The 15,239-nt window shown below is 34.8% G+C and overlaps 1 protein-coding gene across 1 annotated transcript in view; it reads left to right on the forward strand.

The window, feature by feature from the left end:
- The window catches only part of DPP10 (dipeptidyl peptidase like 10), a 769,909-nt gene that overhangs the window by 396,627 nt on the left and 358,043 nt on the right, over positions 1-15,239 (forward strand). Inside the window, exon 5 of the mRNA XM_069577778.1 lies at positions 13,812-13,886. Coding sequence (XP_069433879.1) covers positions 13,812-13,886 — 75 coding nt within the window. The remainder of the gene's footprint in view (positions 1-13,811; positions 13,887-15,239) is intronic.

Here is a 15,239-nt window from a genome sequence, read left to right on the forward strand (position 1 = left end):
AGTGGATAGAGATATATGATCTAACAGATAAAGAGGTCAAGATAATTACAATACAGATAATCAACAAACTTGAGAGACGAATTGATGAAGGATGAAAAGTTAGACGTTTTAACCGTGTAAGAAAATACTGGATTGGCCAGAAAGTTTGGGTTTTTTAGAAAAATGTTATGGGAAAACCCTAACAAACTTTCTGGATAATACAATATAAAGAAGAACCAAATAGAGATGAAGAGTACAGTACTGAAAAAAATACACTAAAAGGAATAGACCATAGGTTAAGTGATGCAGAGAACAGATCAACAAGCGGGAAGACTGAGTATTGGAAACCACTAAGGATGTAAAGAAAATAAAAGAGCTAAAAAAGAAATAAGGACAGCTTAAGAGGCCTCTGGTACAATGTTAAGCATAGTACCATTGATGTTATAGGGATCTTAAAGAAGAATTAGAGAAAGGGTCAAAGGACATATCTGAGGACATGATAGCTTAAAACTTCCCTAACCTAAGAAAGAAATCAGACACCCACATCCAGGAAACACAGTCTCAAACAGGATCAACCCAAAGAGAACCACATTAAGACACAGTGAAATTAAAATGGCGAAGTTAAAGAGAGGAATATTAAAAACAGCAGAGGCAAGAACAAGTTAAATGCATGGCAGCTCTTATTAGGCTATTAGTTATTTCAGCAGAAACTCTGCAGGTAGGAAGGGTGGCAGAATATATTTAAAGTAATAGAAGTGAAAAATCTACAACCAAGGAAACTACCCAGCAACAGTTTCATTCAAACTTGAAGGAGAGATCAAAAATTTTAGACAGCAGAAGTTAGAACTATAGAATCACCAAGCCAGCTTTGCAAAAAGTGTTAATGAGACTAATCTAAGGGAAAAAGGAAAGGTCCCAACGAGAAGCATGAACATTATGAAAGGAAAAACTTCCTTGGTAAAGACAAATATACAGTAAATATATTTTGGATATTAAGTCCTATCAGTCATGTCATTTGCAAATATTTTCACCCATTCAGTAGATTGCCTTTCATTTTGTTAGTGCTTTTATTTGCTGTCTGAAAGCTTTTAAGTTTAATGAGGTCCCGTTTGTTTATTTTTGCTTTTGTTTCCTTTGCCTGAGGAGAGTCCTTAAAAAATATTGTTATAATTTCCATCAAATAAATTATATATCTGCCTATATTTTCTTCCAGGTGGTTATGGGTCTTGCATTGAGGTCTTTAATCCATCTTGAGTTTATTTTTGTATATGGTATGAGGAAATATTCTACTTTCATTCTTTCATATGTAACTGTTCAGTTTTCCCAGCAGCACTTATTGAAAAAACTGTCTATTCTCCATTGCATATTCTTGCCTCCTTTGTTGTTGATTAATTGACCATAAGTTTGTGGGTTTCTTTCTGGGCTGTGTATTCCATTCCATGGATGTGTGTGTCTACTTTTGTGCCAGCATATGTTATTTTCATTACTATAGCTTTGTAGTATAGTCTGAAATCAGGGAAACTGGTTATTGCAGCTTTGTATTTTTTTCTCAAGATTGCTTTGGCAATTTGAGGTCTTTGGAGTTCTATATAAATTATAGGATTATATATTTTAGTTCTGTGAGAAATGTCATGGATATTCTGATAGGGATTCCATTAAATCTGTAAATTGCTTTGGGTACTATGGGAATTTTAACAATATTAATTCTTCTGATCCTTGAACGTTGGATATTTTTCCATTTCTTTGTATCATTTTCAGTTTTCTTCATCAGTGTTTTATACTTTTCACAGTATAGGTCTTTCAACTCCTTGGTTAAGTTTTTTCCTCAGTATTGTATTCTCTTTGATGTGATTTTAAATGGGATTGCTTTCTTGCTTTCTGTTTCTTATAGTTCATATTCATGTATAGAAAAGCAACAGATTTCTGTATATTATTCTTATATCCTGCAGCCTTACTGAATTTATTTACTAGCTCTAAATTTTTTGGTGAATATTTCAGGGTTTTCTATATACAGGCTCATGCCATCTGCAAATAGTGACAGTTTTATTCCTTCCATTCCAGTTTGGGTATTTTTTCTTGCCTGATTGCTGTGGCTAGGACTTCCAATACTATGTTAATTAGAAGTGGTGAGTGTTGGCATCCTTATTTTATTCCTGATTTTAGAGGAAAAGCTTTCAAATTTTCACTGTTAAGTATGATGTGGGTTTGTCATAAATGTCCTTTTTTATGTTGAGATATGTTCCATTTGGACTTCTCAGGTGGAGCCAATGGTAAAGAATCTGCCTGCCAATGTAGGAGACTAAAAGATGTCAGTTCAACCCCTTGGTTGGGAATATCCCCTGGAGAAGGCCATGGCAACGTCCTCCAGTGTTCTTGCCTGGAGAGTCCCATGGGTGGAGGAGCCTGGTGGGCTACAGTTCATAGGGTTCACAAAGAGTCTGAAGCAACAGGCACGACTGAAGCAACTGGGCACACAACCATGCACGTTCCATCTACATATTCTATTCTTACCAAAAGTAATAGTAAATTCAAATCCAGTTTATACAGAAAATCTTACATCTTTATATATATACATATATTTAGTCAAAAAAACAGAAAGGCAAACAAATTCACATTGTAAGTTCTATTTTTGGGGAACAAAGCATTTATTTTTACAGTCTCTCATTTAGTGTAATAATGTTTTTACAGTTATATGGCTTTCTTCTTGTTCTTTGTCTCATAATTTATATGTGTTCATTAAATATTAACAATCGATATTTTATAAAATTAGTATAATTAAGAATATGTTACTTTTAGTCTTCCTCATTGACATTTATAAGATGACAGTGAAAACATGTTTGGAAAATATATACAGTATATTGGCTTATCCAATAAGACAGTCACTAGCCATATCTGACTATTTAAAATCTAATAAAGTTAAAAAATCTATTTTTTAGTTACAACAGTCACATTTCAAACATTCAATATCCAAGTGTAACCAGTGGCTACCAATTTGGATAATGCTCATACGGAGCCTTTCCATTATCATAGAAAGTTCTGATATTATTGCTGTTGTTCAGTTGCTCAGTCATGTGGATTACAGCACGCCAGGCTTCCCTTGTCCTTTACCATCTCCTGGAGTTGGGTGAAATTCATGTCCATTGAGTCAGTGATACCATTGAACCATCTCGCCCTCTGTCATCCCCTTCTTCACCTGCCTTTAATCTTTCCCAGCATCTAGGTCTTTTCTAATGAATCAGCTCTTCATTTCAGGTGGCCAAAGTATTGGCTTCAACTTCAGCATCAGTCCTTCCAACGAATATTCAGGATTGATTTCATTTAGGATTGATTGGTTTGATCTCCTTGCATTCCAAGGGACTCTCAAGTGTCTTCTCCAACACCACAGTTCAAAAGCATCAATTCTTCAGCACTCAGCTTTCTCTGTAGTTCAAGTCTCACATCCATACATGACTATTGTAAAAACCACAGCATTGACTAGATGGACCTTTGTTGGCAAAGTAATGTCTCTGCTTTTTAATATGCTGTCTAGGTTTGTCATAGCTTTTCTTCTGAAGAACAAGCCTCTTTTAATTTCATGACTGCAGTAACCATCTGCAGTGATTCTGGAGCCCAAGAAAATAAGTCTCTCACTGTTTGCATTGTTTCCCCATTTATTTGCAATAAAGTGATGGGACCAAACGCCATGATCTTCATTTTTTGAATGTTGAATTTTAAGCCAGCTTTTTCACTCTCCTCTTTTGCTTTCATCAAGGTGCTCTTTAGTTCCTCTTCACTTTCTGCCATAAGTGGTGGTTTCATCTGCATATCTGAAGTTATTAATATTTCTTCCTGCAATCTTGATTCCAGCTTGTGCTTTATCCAGCCTGGCATTTCACATGATGTACTCTGCGTATAAGTTAAATAAGCAGGGTAACAATGCAGCCTTAATGTACTCCTTTCCCAATTTGGAACCAGTCTTTTTGTTCTATGTCTGGTTCTAACTGTTGCTTCTTGACCTGCATACAGGTTTTGCAGGAGGAAGGTAAGGTGGTCTGGTGTTCCCATACTTAATAAAGATAAAATTTTCCCTCAATATTACATTTTGAGTATAGCAATGTATGTATCTGTTCAGTTCAGTTCATGCTCTCTGTCCTGTTCTACTTTTTGTGATCCCATGGACTGCAGCACTCCAGGTTTCCCTGTCCATCACCAACTCCCAGAGCTTGCTCAAACTCTTGTCCATTGAATCGGTGATGCCATCCAAGATATTTGCACCTATCATAAATTTCTCCAGAAATATGTCTATGATCTGTACTTAAACAATATATCTCACATATGTATATATTTATGTGTATAATTGTTTATTTCCACAGGATGGATGGCTACCTTTTTCATCCACTTAATAGTATAAATTGAAGATATTTTTTATGATGCCTTTTGTTTTTTTCTAATATGATTTAGTGAGTTCATAGAATTCCCTTGCATAATGTACTACCATATATTGATTTCCTATTATATTCTTATAAATATACTTGGCAGTCATTTTTGAAGTATATTTGTAGGCTAAATTCATAGCAGTACATAAAAAGAAAAGTTCATTTGAAATTTAATAGACAGCATCAAATTGTGTTAAGCAAGTCCACCAGTGTTATATGTTACTGCCTGGCTATCACTAAGTATTGCCAACATGTTAACCATTATCACTTTGGCTGCTGAAAAATAGTAATTAACTTTACACTGATTTGCAATTATTAAATTATGAGTGAGATTGAGCATTATTTTGTCATATGTGCATTGACAATTGATTCATTTTGTCTATGAATTCCTTTTCATAAACTTTTAAAATTGGGACTTACAGGTTAAATCTCTTATGAACAACACTTAGTTAAGTGAAAGTGAAAGTCGCTCAATGTGTCCGACTCTTTGCGACCCTCTGGACTATGCAGTCCATGAAAATCTCCAGGCCAGAATACTGGGATGGGTAGCCTTTCTCTTCTCCAAGGGATCTTCCTAACCCAGGGATCAAACTCAGGTCTGACAGAAAAGTTATTAGTCTAATTCCATGCATTGAAAGTCTATTAAGATGAAAACAGCAAATTAATGTTATACTATTTATATATTATGATTTTATTAAAGATAGAAAATAAGAGAAAGTAGATATCAAACTTGATATTATTGAAGAATATACCAGAATACATTAAATCTCAACAAATAATTTTCTTTTTCATTACTAACCTATGTTCTCTTAGCTTCTTTGAAATTACTTATGGCAATGCTAAACTAATGATGTCATACCAACTTATGATCATGTCTCAAGAAAATTTAATCTTTACAGCATTAGTATTGTCCTGTGTTTTCCTCATATTTAAAGATTTAGCCAGGTTAATTTTTTTATGAAGCAATATTGGTCTTTATATTTTCTTTTTAAAATGTAAAAATTGCAAAGTTCTTGATAACCATACCCTGGCCTATGCCAGATATGAAGTCATATCACTGACAAAAATACTTGAAATTCCTATATCATATTTTAAAATACTAACTCTATTAACTAGATTTTTCTCTCTAATATTTACCTAATGGAATATTAACAAAAATTGTACTTAAGTAATTTTCTACTGGAGGAGTCTAATCAACCTATCTTATAAATATTATATTGAATAAATCATATTAGACCATGATTAGGAAAACTTATCCAGGAATCCTAATGTGATATATTATTAGGATTCCATAACATTTCTATCTACTGTATTCTTTAATACATTACAGTTAGTATGTTATATTCTTTGCCTAAATGTAATAGCATCCATTTTAAAAATGTTTGAAATATTGCGATTAGGAAACATTAAGACAAGAAGAATCAGAGTAGCACAGCTGACTTCAGAGAAATAATTTGCATAATTTTGTAATTTATAGTATCTCTATACTTTCCCCAGCTTAAACTTTTCTAATTTATTGTATTCTTGAGTGGAGGAATACTGACATTCTTTTCAAAGTCACCTAGTTGTCCCTGTTTTAAGTTACTAATAGAACTCAGAGACCATTAGCTGTCACCTTCTATTAAAGATAAAATATTGTTTTTTAAATGTTTTAGTGTATAGAATATGATCCAAATCAATAGAATATTAATTGGCTATTCATGTTTATTGAGCAATGAAGGTATATGTGATGCATTTTACATGAGTTAGTAAGTACTGATTTAATAGTCTTAAGAGCTACCTACTGGTGCCATGGCATTTTCTTCAATGAGTATTTCAATAAACTATTCTAGTATCTATAAAATGCAAGTTTCCAAGAAAAAAAGAGTGACCATATTTAATGTTTATACAAGATGAATGTTCTAGGTATCACAAAGAAATATAATTCAAACACTCTTCTAAGTAATTGGGTAGCTAAGAAAAGACGACATTAAAAAATACAATAATGGTCTGATTTTTTAAATCTTTGCATATAAACACAGTTATGGTGGTAACAAACAATCATGTTTTTATTTAGATCTGCAAGATAGAAGGTAATCTCTTTGCCTCGTCCTTGTTCCTTTTATTTGAAGTTAGGCAGAGAAAGAGACCCCATCTTTGGTATCACATAATAAACTGCAATTTGGTTTGTATTCTTTTCTGCCTTCTCTCAGTCCTCTTTCCCTTTTTATCAATGATATAGTAACTATTTCTCTCCTGCCATTCACTTAAGTTCAACTGGCTTTTTGAAATCTTTCCTTATGATCATTTCACAATCACTTATAGACTGTGTTGCAAAAGAAACTTTTTCAAAACATTTGAAAATGTAATATTTTATTGTTTCTAGAATAAGAGATGACTTTTCAAAGCATTTTTGTCAGTTATTAAAATTACCAGTTTAAAATTAAATTAGACAATTAGGGACATTATAGCCAAATAATTTAACATGAGGAGTATTTGTGTTTATGTGTGTGCAGTCATTTTGGTTGGATGAGGTGAAGAGAGCAGAAAATAAAAAAAGACCATACGGTTCTCAAAGACCTGTTTTGTTTTCTTGTTTTTATCATTCTATGTTTGTTGAAAATGTACTCTTTTACACGCTAAGACTTAGTGGATTCTCCAGCTAAAGTTTTTAGATCAGTATTTTTGTTGTTGTTAAATAGAGATGCCTATGCATGTATTCGGACTTCCCAGGTGGTACTATTGGTTTAAGAACCCACTTGTCAATGCAGGAGAGATGTAAGAGACACAGGTTTGATCCCTAGGTCAGAAAGATCCCCTGGAGGAGGGCTAGGCAACCCACTCCAGTGTTCTTGCCTGGAGAATCCCATGGACAGAGGAGCCTGACAGGCTACAGTCTATAGGATCACAAAAAGTCAGATACTACTGAAGCAAACTTAACACTCAGCATACATAAATATATTTATTTATTTATTTATTTATCACCAGCATGTTACAAGATCCAGAATAATATTCACCCAAACTGTACAGTTCTTATGCATCTGACATTTCTCAATTTTAAAGCACCCAAGTTTTCTTACCAACTTTTGTTTTATTTTTAATTCAATCTCTAATTCTTCTTCTTTTGCTCAGTCTTTTCTCATCCTTAAGTCATACAAATGCATATTTTATATTTTCTGGCACTTCTGACATTTAAGTTTGTGTTTAATGATTTCTTGCCATGATATTCAATATCTGACAACTTAGAATACCATCATTATCTATTTCTACCTCCAGTTATAATGTTTCTGACAAGAATGAATCATTGCAATGGAGCCTGTTAATAGGGGCATTACTGTGACAATACATGTAAATTGAGATTCCAAACAACCCAGAAGAGCAATCAGAAACAGTGATCAATGATGGGATGGAGTGTACGTATAATTATATACATGTGACTCGGATGAATCACTTGTGCTGAACAGGATAGAAAAGGCTTAAAGGGGGAGAATTAGAATGATCTTTGAGATAAATAGAACTCAAATAAGGAGTAGGGAGAGGTGATGCTGTTACAGCAGGTGGGACAGATTGAATAATAATACAATGATAAAGAAAACACATTCAAAGAATAAAAGTAATAGTAAACATTACTCAAAATAACTGTATTGTTTCTGCTCCACCCATGGTAGAACATGGTGTTTGAGAATTTTTTCCTTTTATTTGGGAATTAATTTGCATTGGATGTAACCTTTTATGTAATACTCCATAAAGTCCCAGATATTTCATTTAAATTTCAGGCTTTTGCACGAAAATCTTAAACATCCCCTATTAGGTTTCCACAGGGATTATAACCACAGCATTATCTAAAAATGATATGTCTAAAATTTTCCTCAAAATATGCCTTTTTTTTTTTTTTTTTGCTTTTCCCCAACTGAGGTTGCAGTAACAGCATTAACCCATGGATTAAAAACATGAAAACCCATATTTGTTTTGTACAGTTTCTTTTCTTGGTTTTCAAATATAGTCATTAAATTATTTTGTTTTTATCAACCATCTCCCTTGCGTATGTCCCCTTGTTTCTATGCCCTTGGCTCTTTCTAAACTTCTTGACATTGCTCATCTGGATGACAATGAGAACCTCTTCCCAGATCTAATTGACCTCAAGATATCATTAGAACCAGCTCATTTTCTTTTCCACCCAATTGTCAGAGGAATTATTCTAAATTTGAATCTGACTTTATTGCTTCCTTGGCTTTAAATTTCACTATTCATGGATTAGCACTAATCCATGGGGCTGGCCACACCTCTTTTAAAGCTTTGTGTATATTTTTGAAGGTTGTTCTCATAATATAGTCTGCAATTTCATATAACTGGAAAACACTGGATTATGAAGTTTTCACTGACTTTACCGCCAAGTATATGAAGTATATACCATTCTTTTCTGTAACTCTCCCAGGATTGCACCGCCTCACCTTTATCCTTATGGCAGTTATTGCTTTACCAAAAGTTAGCAAACTAGTAGTCCCTAGGCAGAATCTGGTAGCCATACATATTTCAAAATACTGAGCTATAATTTTAAAACCATGACGGTAAATTATATTAGACCTACTGTATATAATTTCTTAAATGATAATGGTTATTTGAAACCAAGGGGCTACTGCTCCTTTAGATAACCTAGCCTAGGGGATACTTGCCCACTAGTCTATTTGGCCTCAGTGTACTCAGACATCCCTTTTCTATCACTACAAACCCAGTCTTTTAAGTCATTTGGATTTTGGACTCCTGCTCTATCATGGAAAAACACAGTTCTTGTCTTATCCTGCCCAGTTTGAGATGGGAAAATTTCTAATGGCTTTGTTTTTCAACTTTGTGGCACCTTCAGTGTTTACCATGATGCTCATCTTATTTTGAACGTTAAGTAAGTTAGTTTTGGTATAGTTGAGTGATATACAGAATGAGGTACTACAGAATCTTCCCAAGCTGCCTGAAAGTATGCGTTTGTTTCTCAACTTGATCAGATGTCTTGTTTTCATTGTTGGTATATTAACAACTGGCATATCTGTTTTTCTGTTTCTCTTACCTGACATGGCTTTAATTGAATGTTCCTAGATGGCAGAGTTCATGCATTTTAATGCTCTTTGTCCAAAAATGCATTAGTAAGCATCACTGCTGAAAATACCAATAAGCACATGTAGAAAATATCTCTGCATCCTTTTATTGCAATAGTAATGAAGTGATTAAATATATAGGTAACAAAATAGCATTATTGGCAATAATAAACTTCCCAAAATGCTAATTTGTGACCTTATCAAGTTGAGAGTCAACTGGAACTATATTAATGTCTGTAATTAGGGTCAGTGTACACCAAAGGGTCTCTGGGGTCTGCTAGGAAGAATTAATCTCCCAGATGCAACAGATGATAATGTAAATGGCTTATGCTAAGAGGGATTTTTCCTGAGATTTCTACGTCCCTTAGCTAAGCAGCAAGAATGTCTGTCTTATATGTGTATCATCAGCAAGTCTCTTTGCAGCACCACCTGTGCACAGCTCTCTAAATTTAGAGTAGTTTCTACAGCTTGGGCCTCTGAAAAGGTATTTGGAATGTTTCCCAGGTTGTATGCTGCATAAACTTGGAGGCAGTATAGTGATAATTAATAAAGTGCCAGACTAGATAATTGTCGGAACTGTAAAAGATACTAAAATGTTGTTACCAGAGGCTCAGATGCACCTGTGAACGTGTGAAGTTAATTTGTGTGAGCAACATCATATGAGAGTGGATGGGGACAAGGGAGATGAGATTTTCTTTAATTCAAACTTCAGACAGTGTAGCTCTCTAAAAAAAGAGAGAAAGGAGGAAGGAGGGAACGAAGGAGGAAGGAAGGAAAGAAGGAAAAAGGAGAGAGGGAGGGACGGAGGAAGGAAGGAAGGGAGGAAGGAGGGTGAGAGGAAGGAAAGAAAGGAGTGAAAACAAGAAAGACCCTCCTGTTGGCGCAGGGCTTGTGAAAGGAGATCCTCCTTCATTCTTTCATGATGTATCCTTCTCTGTGACCTTGACAAAAATTTAAGAACTGTTATTATTAGTTTTCGAATTCCCATTGGACTGGAATGATAGGTATTGCCCATTTAACCAATTTTTAAATAACACCGAACCTCTTCATCTGTGTAACAATGCACCTCCTAATGCTGCATTCATGTGAGAGAGAGGACCTTGTGTTCTCTATGTGACTCTGAATTCCATACAGGCTAATATCCATTATTTCTACATACACTAAGTTAGTGAAAAAATTAGAATAAGGCTACCTACCTTACAGCTTACTCCTTGGAAGGAAAGTTATGACCAACCTACATAGCATATTCAAAAGCAGAGATATTCCTTTGCCAACAAACGTCCATCTAATCAAGGCTATGGTTTTTCCAGTAGTAATGCATGGATACGAGAGTTGGACTGTGAAGAAAGCTGAGCACCGAGGAATTGATGCTTTTGAACTGTGGTGTTGGAGAAGACTCTTGAGAGTCCCATGGACTGCAAGGAGATCCAACCAGTCCATTCTAAAGGAGATCAGTCCTGGGTGTTCTTTGGAAGGAATGATGCTAAGGCTGAAACTCCAGTACTTTGGCCACCTCATGCGAAGAGTTGTCTCATTGGAAAAGACTCATGCTCGGAGGGATTAGGGGCTGGAGGAACAGGGGACAACAGAGGATGAGATGGCTAGATGAGTTTGAGTGAACTCTGGGAGTTGGTGACGGACAGGGAGGCCTGGAGTGCTGCAAGTCATGGGGTCGCACAGAGTCGGACACGACTGAGCAACTGAACTGAACTGAACCTTACAGCTTTGTCATGAGAGGAGTGTTGAGAACAGAGTTCAAAGCAATTTCAGAGCTTATAATATGATACATGATAGCTCTACTAATTGTGATGGTAGCTCCGCTGTTGTGATTGTAGTTTGTTGTTATTTTCATTATTATTGAAATGGCTTTTTGAAAAAAATGAAAAGCAAATTTCTTCAGATGAGTTATTACCAACAATTATTCTGTTCTTGTAAAGTGGCTGGTATAAGATGGATGAATATAAACAACGCCTCTTCTAAATTAACATTACCATGTAAAAGTATTTTCTCCTAGAGCACTCCATTCTCTTGCATATCTAGCTGAGAAATGAAAAAAAAAAAAACTATGTTATTTCAGCAATTCTCTGGGTGTGTGTGTAAGGGGGTGCTTTTCCATGGCTCAGCAGCTAAAGAATCAGCCTGCAGTGCAGGAGACCAAGAAGATATGGGCTGGATCCCTGGGTCAGGAAGATACCATGGAGGAGGAAATGGCAACCCACTCTAGTATTCTTGCCTGGAGAATCCCATGGGCAGAGGAGCCTGGCAGTCTACAGTCCAAGGTGTTGCAGAGTCAGACACCACTGAGTGACTAAGCACAGCACAGACTTACAATTCAATTCTTTCTGATACTAATTCCCCAGAGTTAGTGAAAAACCCACAGGTTAATGACACAGTGACTGCCCCCAATTTGATAATTTGATAGAATGATACAGAAAGAGCTATAGTTATGATCACTGGTTTATTATAAAGAATACAAATGAAAAGCCAGATGAAGAGGTAAATAGGGTAAATGAAGAAGGGTCCTAAGCACAGTCTCTCTCTCAGAGTTGATATGCATCCTCTCCTGCTACACCAATATGTTTATCATCAAGGAAGCTTCTACAAATTTCATCATTCAGAGGTTTTCACTGAGATTTTGTTAGCTAGGACTGGTTGGTTAAATTGCTGGCAATGTGATTAAACTTCATCTCCAGTGCCACCACCCTTCCTGACCTCCAAGTAGGGTTCAAAGTGCTACCCCTCTAATCAGGTGGTTGGTTCTTCTGGTAACCAGCCCCCATCCAGAAGCTATCTAGTCACTCTTCCCTCACCCCTACTTCTGGAGTAATCTCAATAACTTTTATCAGATATGGTCAAAGTGGGCTAGTTATCAATAACAAAAGACCCTTCTATTACTCAAGAAATTCCAAGGATTTTATTGTTTAAATCATTTAAAAAAAATTTTTTTTTTTTAAAATAAAATAAAAATTAAAAAAAAAAGATTTCAATTATTTATTTATCTGGTGGTGCTGCAGGGTATATAAGTTCTTAGTTTTCCAAACAGATCAAACCCATGCCCACTGCAGAGGAAACCTGGAGTATCAACTACTGGGCCACCAGGGAAGTTCCCCCAAGCATTTTAGAAGCTCTGTGTCAGGAGCCAGGGAAAAAGCCCCAATACATATTTCTATTATACCACAGAGAGTTTGCTAAATGTTGGTTAGTCGGAGTTTCCTATCCTTTCCAATATGTTTGAAAATTTATAAGTACTAAAACCTTGACTTCATCCTTCTTTGTTTTTTCTTGGAGAAGTGTTGTGGAAACTGCCCTGTGTACAATTATTTATACATGTATTTCTCTGCAAAAATCATTAAAAATTAGTTTGCTTAAAATCCATATAGAGTTCATTTTTTTGTTTGTATTTTGTAGGCTTTTGATGCGTCAACTCAATTTCCTTGCCTTCTCTAGATTTGAAGCTACATATAAACTCTACTTCAAATAAAACAATTTCCCCACTCTCTATATCAGATCTATTCAATGGTAAAATGAAGGGCTCAAAATAGAACATCTGTAGCATAGTTGTTTATATACCATATAAACACATGTCAAGTTTGTATGAACTTGAAAGCGAAAGTCGCTCAGTTGTGTCCAACTCTGCGACTCCATGGACTGTAGCCCACCTGGCTTCTCTGTCCATGGAATTCTCCAGGTAAGAATACTGGAGTGGGTAGCCATTCCCTTCTCCAAGGGATCTTCCCAATCCAGGGATTGAACCCAGGTCTCCCACATCTAGGAGGATTCTTTACCATCTAAGCCACCAGGGAAGCTGTATATGCCACATATATATATATATAGTAATCAAGATAATTACAACATTTACTCTGGGGGTTTTCTTTAAGGAGATTTTTTCTTTAATATAAGTCTTTTTAAAAATATAAATGTATAACCAGTGGTAAAACTAAAATGCAAAGACAGAATATCATGACACCATAGAATGCCACTATTTCTTTTCCTTTTGATTGATCCAGCATGCAAATATAAAAGCATTTTGATTACTTTGAAGAAATTCAATGATGTTTTGTTTTTGTTTCTATAATGAAAATATTAACCTAGTCTATAGTGTTAAAATGTAGAGGACATATGGGGCAAATATTTTTCTTAATGAAATGTCTAATATAGGCTCTTCCAAGTTTTTATGTCCATCTGTGTTCATGACTGTTTAGACTTAAAGTGTGAATGAGAATGCTTATTTTACAGTATTATGAGGATAATGGAGATATTTCTAATATTTACATATCTAAATGCTTATTAATCTTTCTGTTATTAAATGTTTTAAAATAATTGTGTTTTTTTTTTTTTTTTTTACTTTCAGGTAACCTTCAAAGCATCAAGACATTCAGTTTCACCAGATTTAAAATATGTTCTTCTGGCATATGATGTCAAACAGGTAAAGGAATGAACTTCTTTGCAAAAATGTTTTATTTGTAGTGCACTCAGGTAACAGTTCATAGTTTTTTGTGTCATCTACTCTAGAGAAAATTTGGCATGTCCAATAGCTATTGGTGATTATTGATAACTAAGATGGCACAAGAGAATTTTGGTGATACTGTCCTTTCTTTCATACCTAGCTAGTAAATTACTGGAGCAATCTGCAAGGTACTGGCTAGATACAAAGCCACGTCTTTTAGTGGGAAGTGTGGTAGAACTCAGCAAATCCAAAAAATAGGGGCTTTTGATGTTCCCACATAAGGCTTAATATGTGAGAATTAACTGTCATATGTATATGTTGATTAAGGAATTTCCTAATAGTTGTTCCCTGAGCTACAATGTGTATTGTTGGAGGGAACTGGTAAAAACATTAATTCAGTTTATGGTCAATGGATTATTTGGTGGTGTTTGAGCATAACCCTATAGTTGTAGAAAATTATGAAAGTGGAATAAGGCAAGGAATCAATTCTGAATAAATAAAATGTTCTAATTGCAATTAGCATTTCATTATTCCATGTCAGCTCTATAGCACAATTAGAGTAATATGCATGGTTGTGGAGTATCTTATACTTAGATATAATTTGCACTGTTAAAAAGCAAAGTAAATGTTGAGAAGGCAGTTCAGCAGATTAGATTCTTTAGAAAATAAATGATTGGAAATTATTCAAGGAAGTTTTGTGTGGTTTAAGGCAGATAATAAAAATTTATAGACTTAAAGCAGAAAGGTTCATATAATGCATTGAAAGCCTTTGAGCACATGACATTTTACAGTTCAAAGAACCCTCTCCTTGATGGTTTTAGTCTTTTGAAATATACATATGCTATATTTTTGGACAAGTTTATGTTTCTTATTTAAAATAGTGAATTTATACTACAAAAGACAAGGAGATTGTAATCAAAGACATTTTTTTTCTGTTATAAAATTTGACCCTTTTCCTTCACCTTTGTTTTGTGTTCTATTCATTGAGATTTTGAAAACTATGTAGGAAAAATGCTTGTTTCAGAAGCAAAAATAATACAATTTCCTTAAGGTTTTGAAATAATATTTATCTAAAGAGTTTTAGTTAAAATGACATTATATAGCTTTCAGTAATAATTAAGACGTGTAGAACTAGCAGAAGGATAAACACACAGATCAATGAAACAGAAAATAGAACTCAAAAATATACACATCCAAATCTGCCTAACTGACTTTTGACAGAAGTGCAAAAGCAATTCAGTGGCAGAAAAACAGTACTTTCAACAAGTGGTCCTGAAGCAATTGGACATCCATGGGCAAATCAAGCAAGCAAAAGCCCCATAAATATACTGA

The sequence above is a fragment of the Ovis canadensis genome, chromosome 2, assembly GCF_042477335.2.
Source record: "Ovis canadensis isolate MfBH-ARS-UI-01 breed Bighorn chromosome 2, ARS-UI_OviCan_v2, whole genome shotgun sequence".
Lineage (NCBI taxonomy): Eukaryota > Metazoa > Chordata > Mammalia > Artiodactyla > Bovidae > Ovis > Ovis canadensis.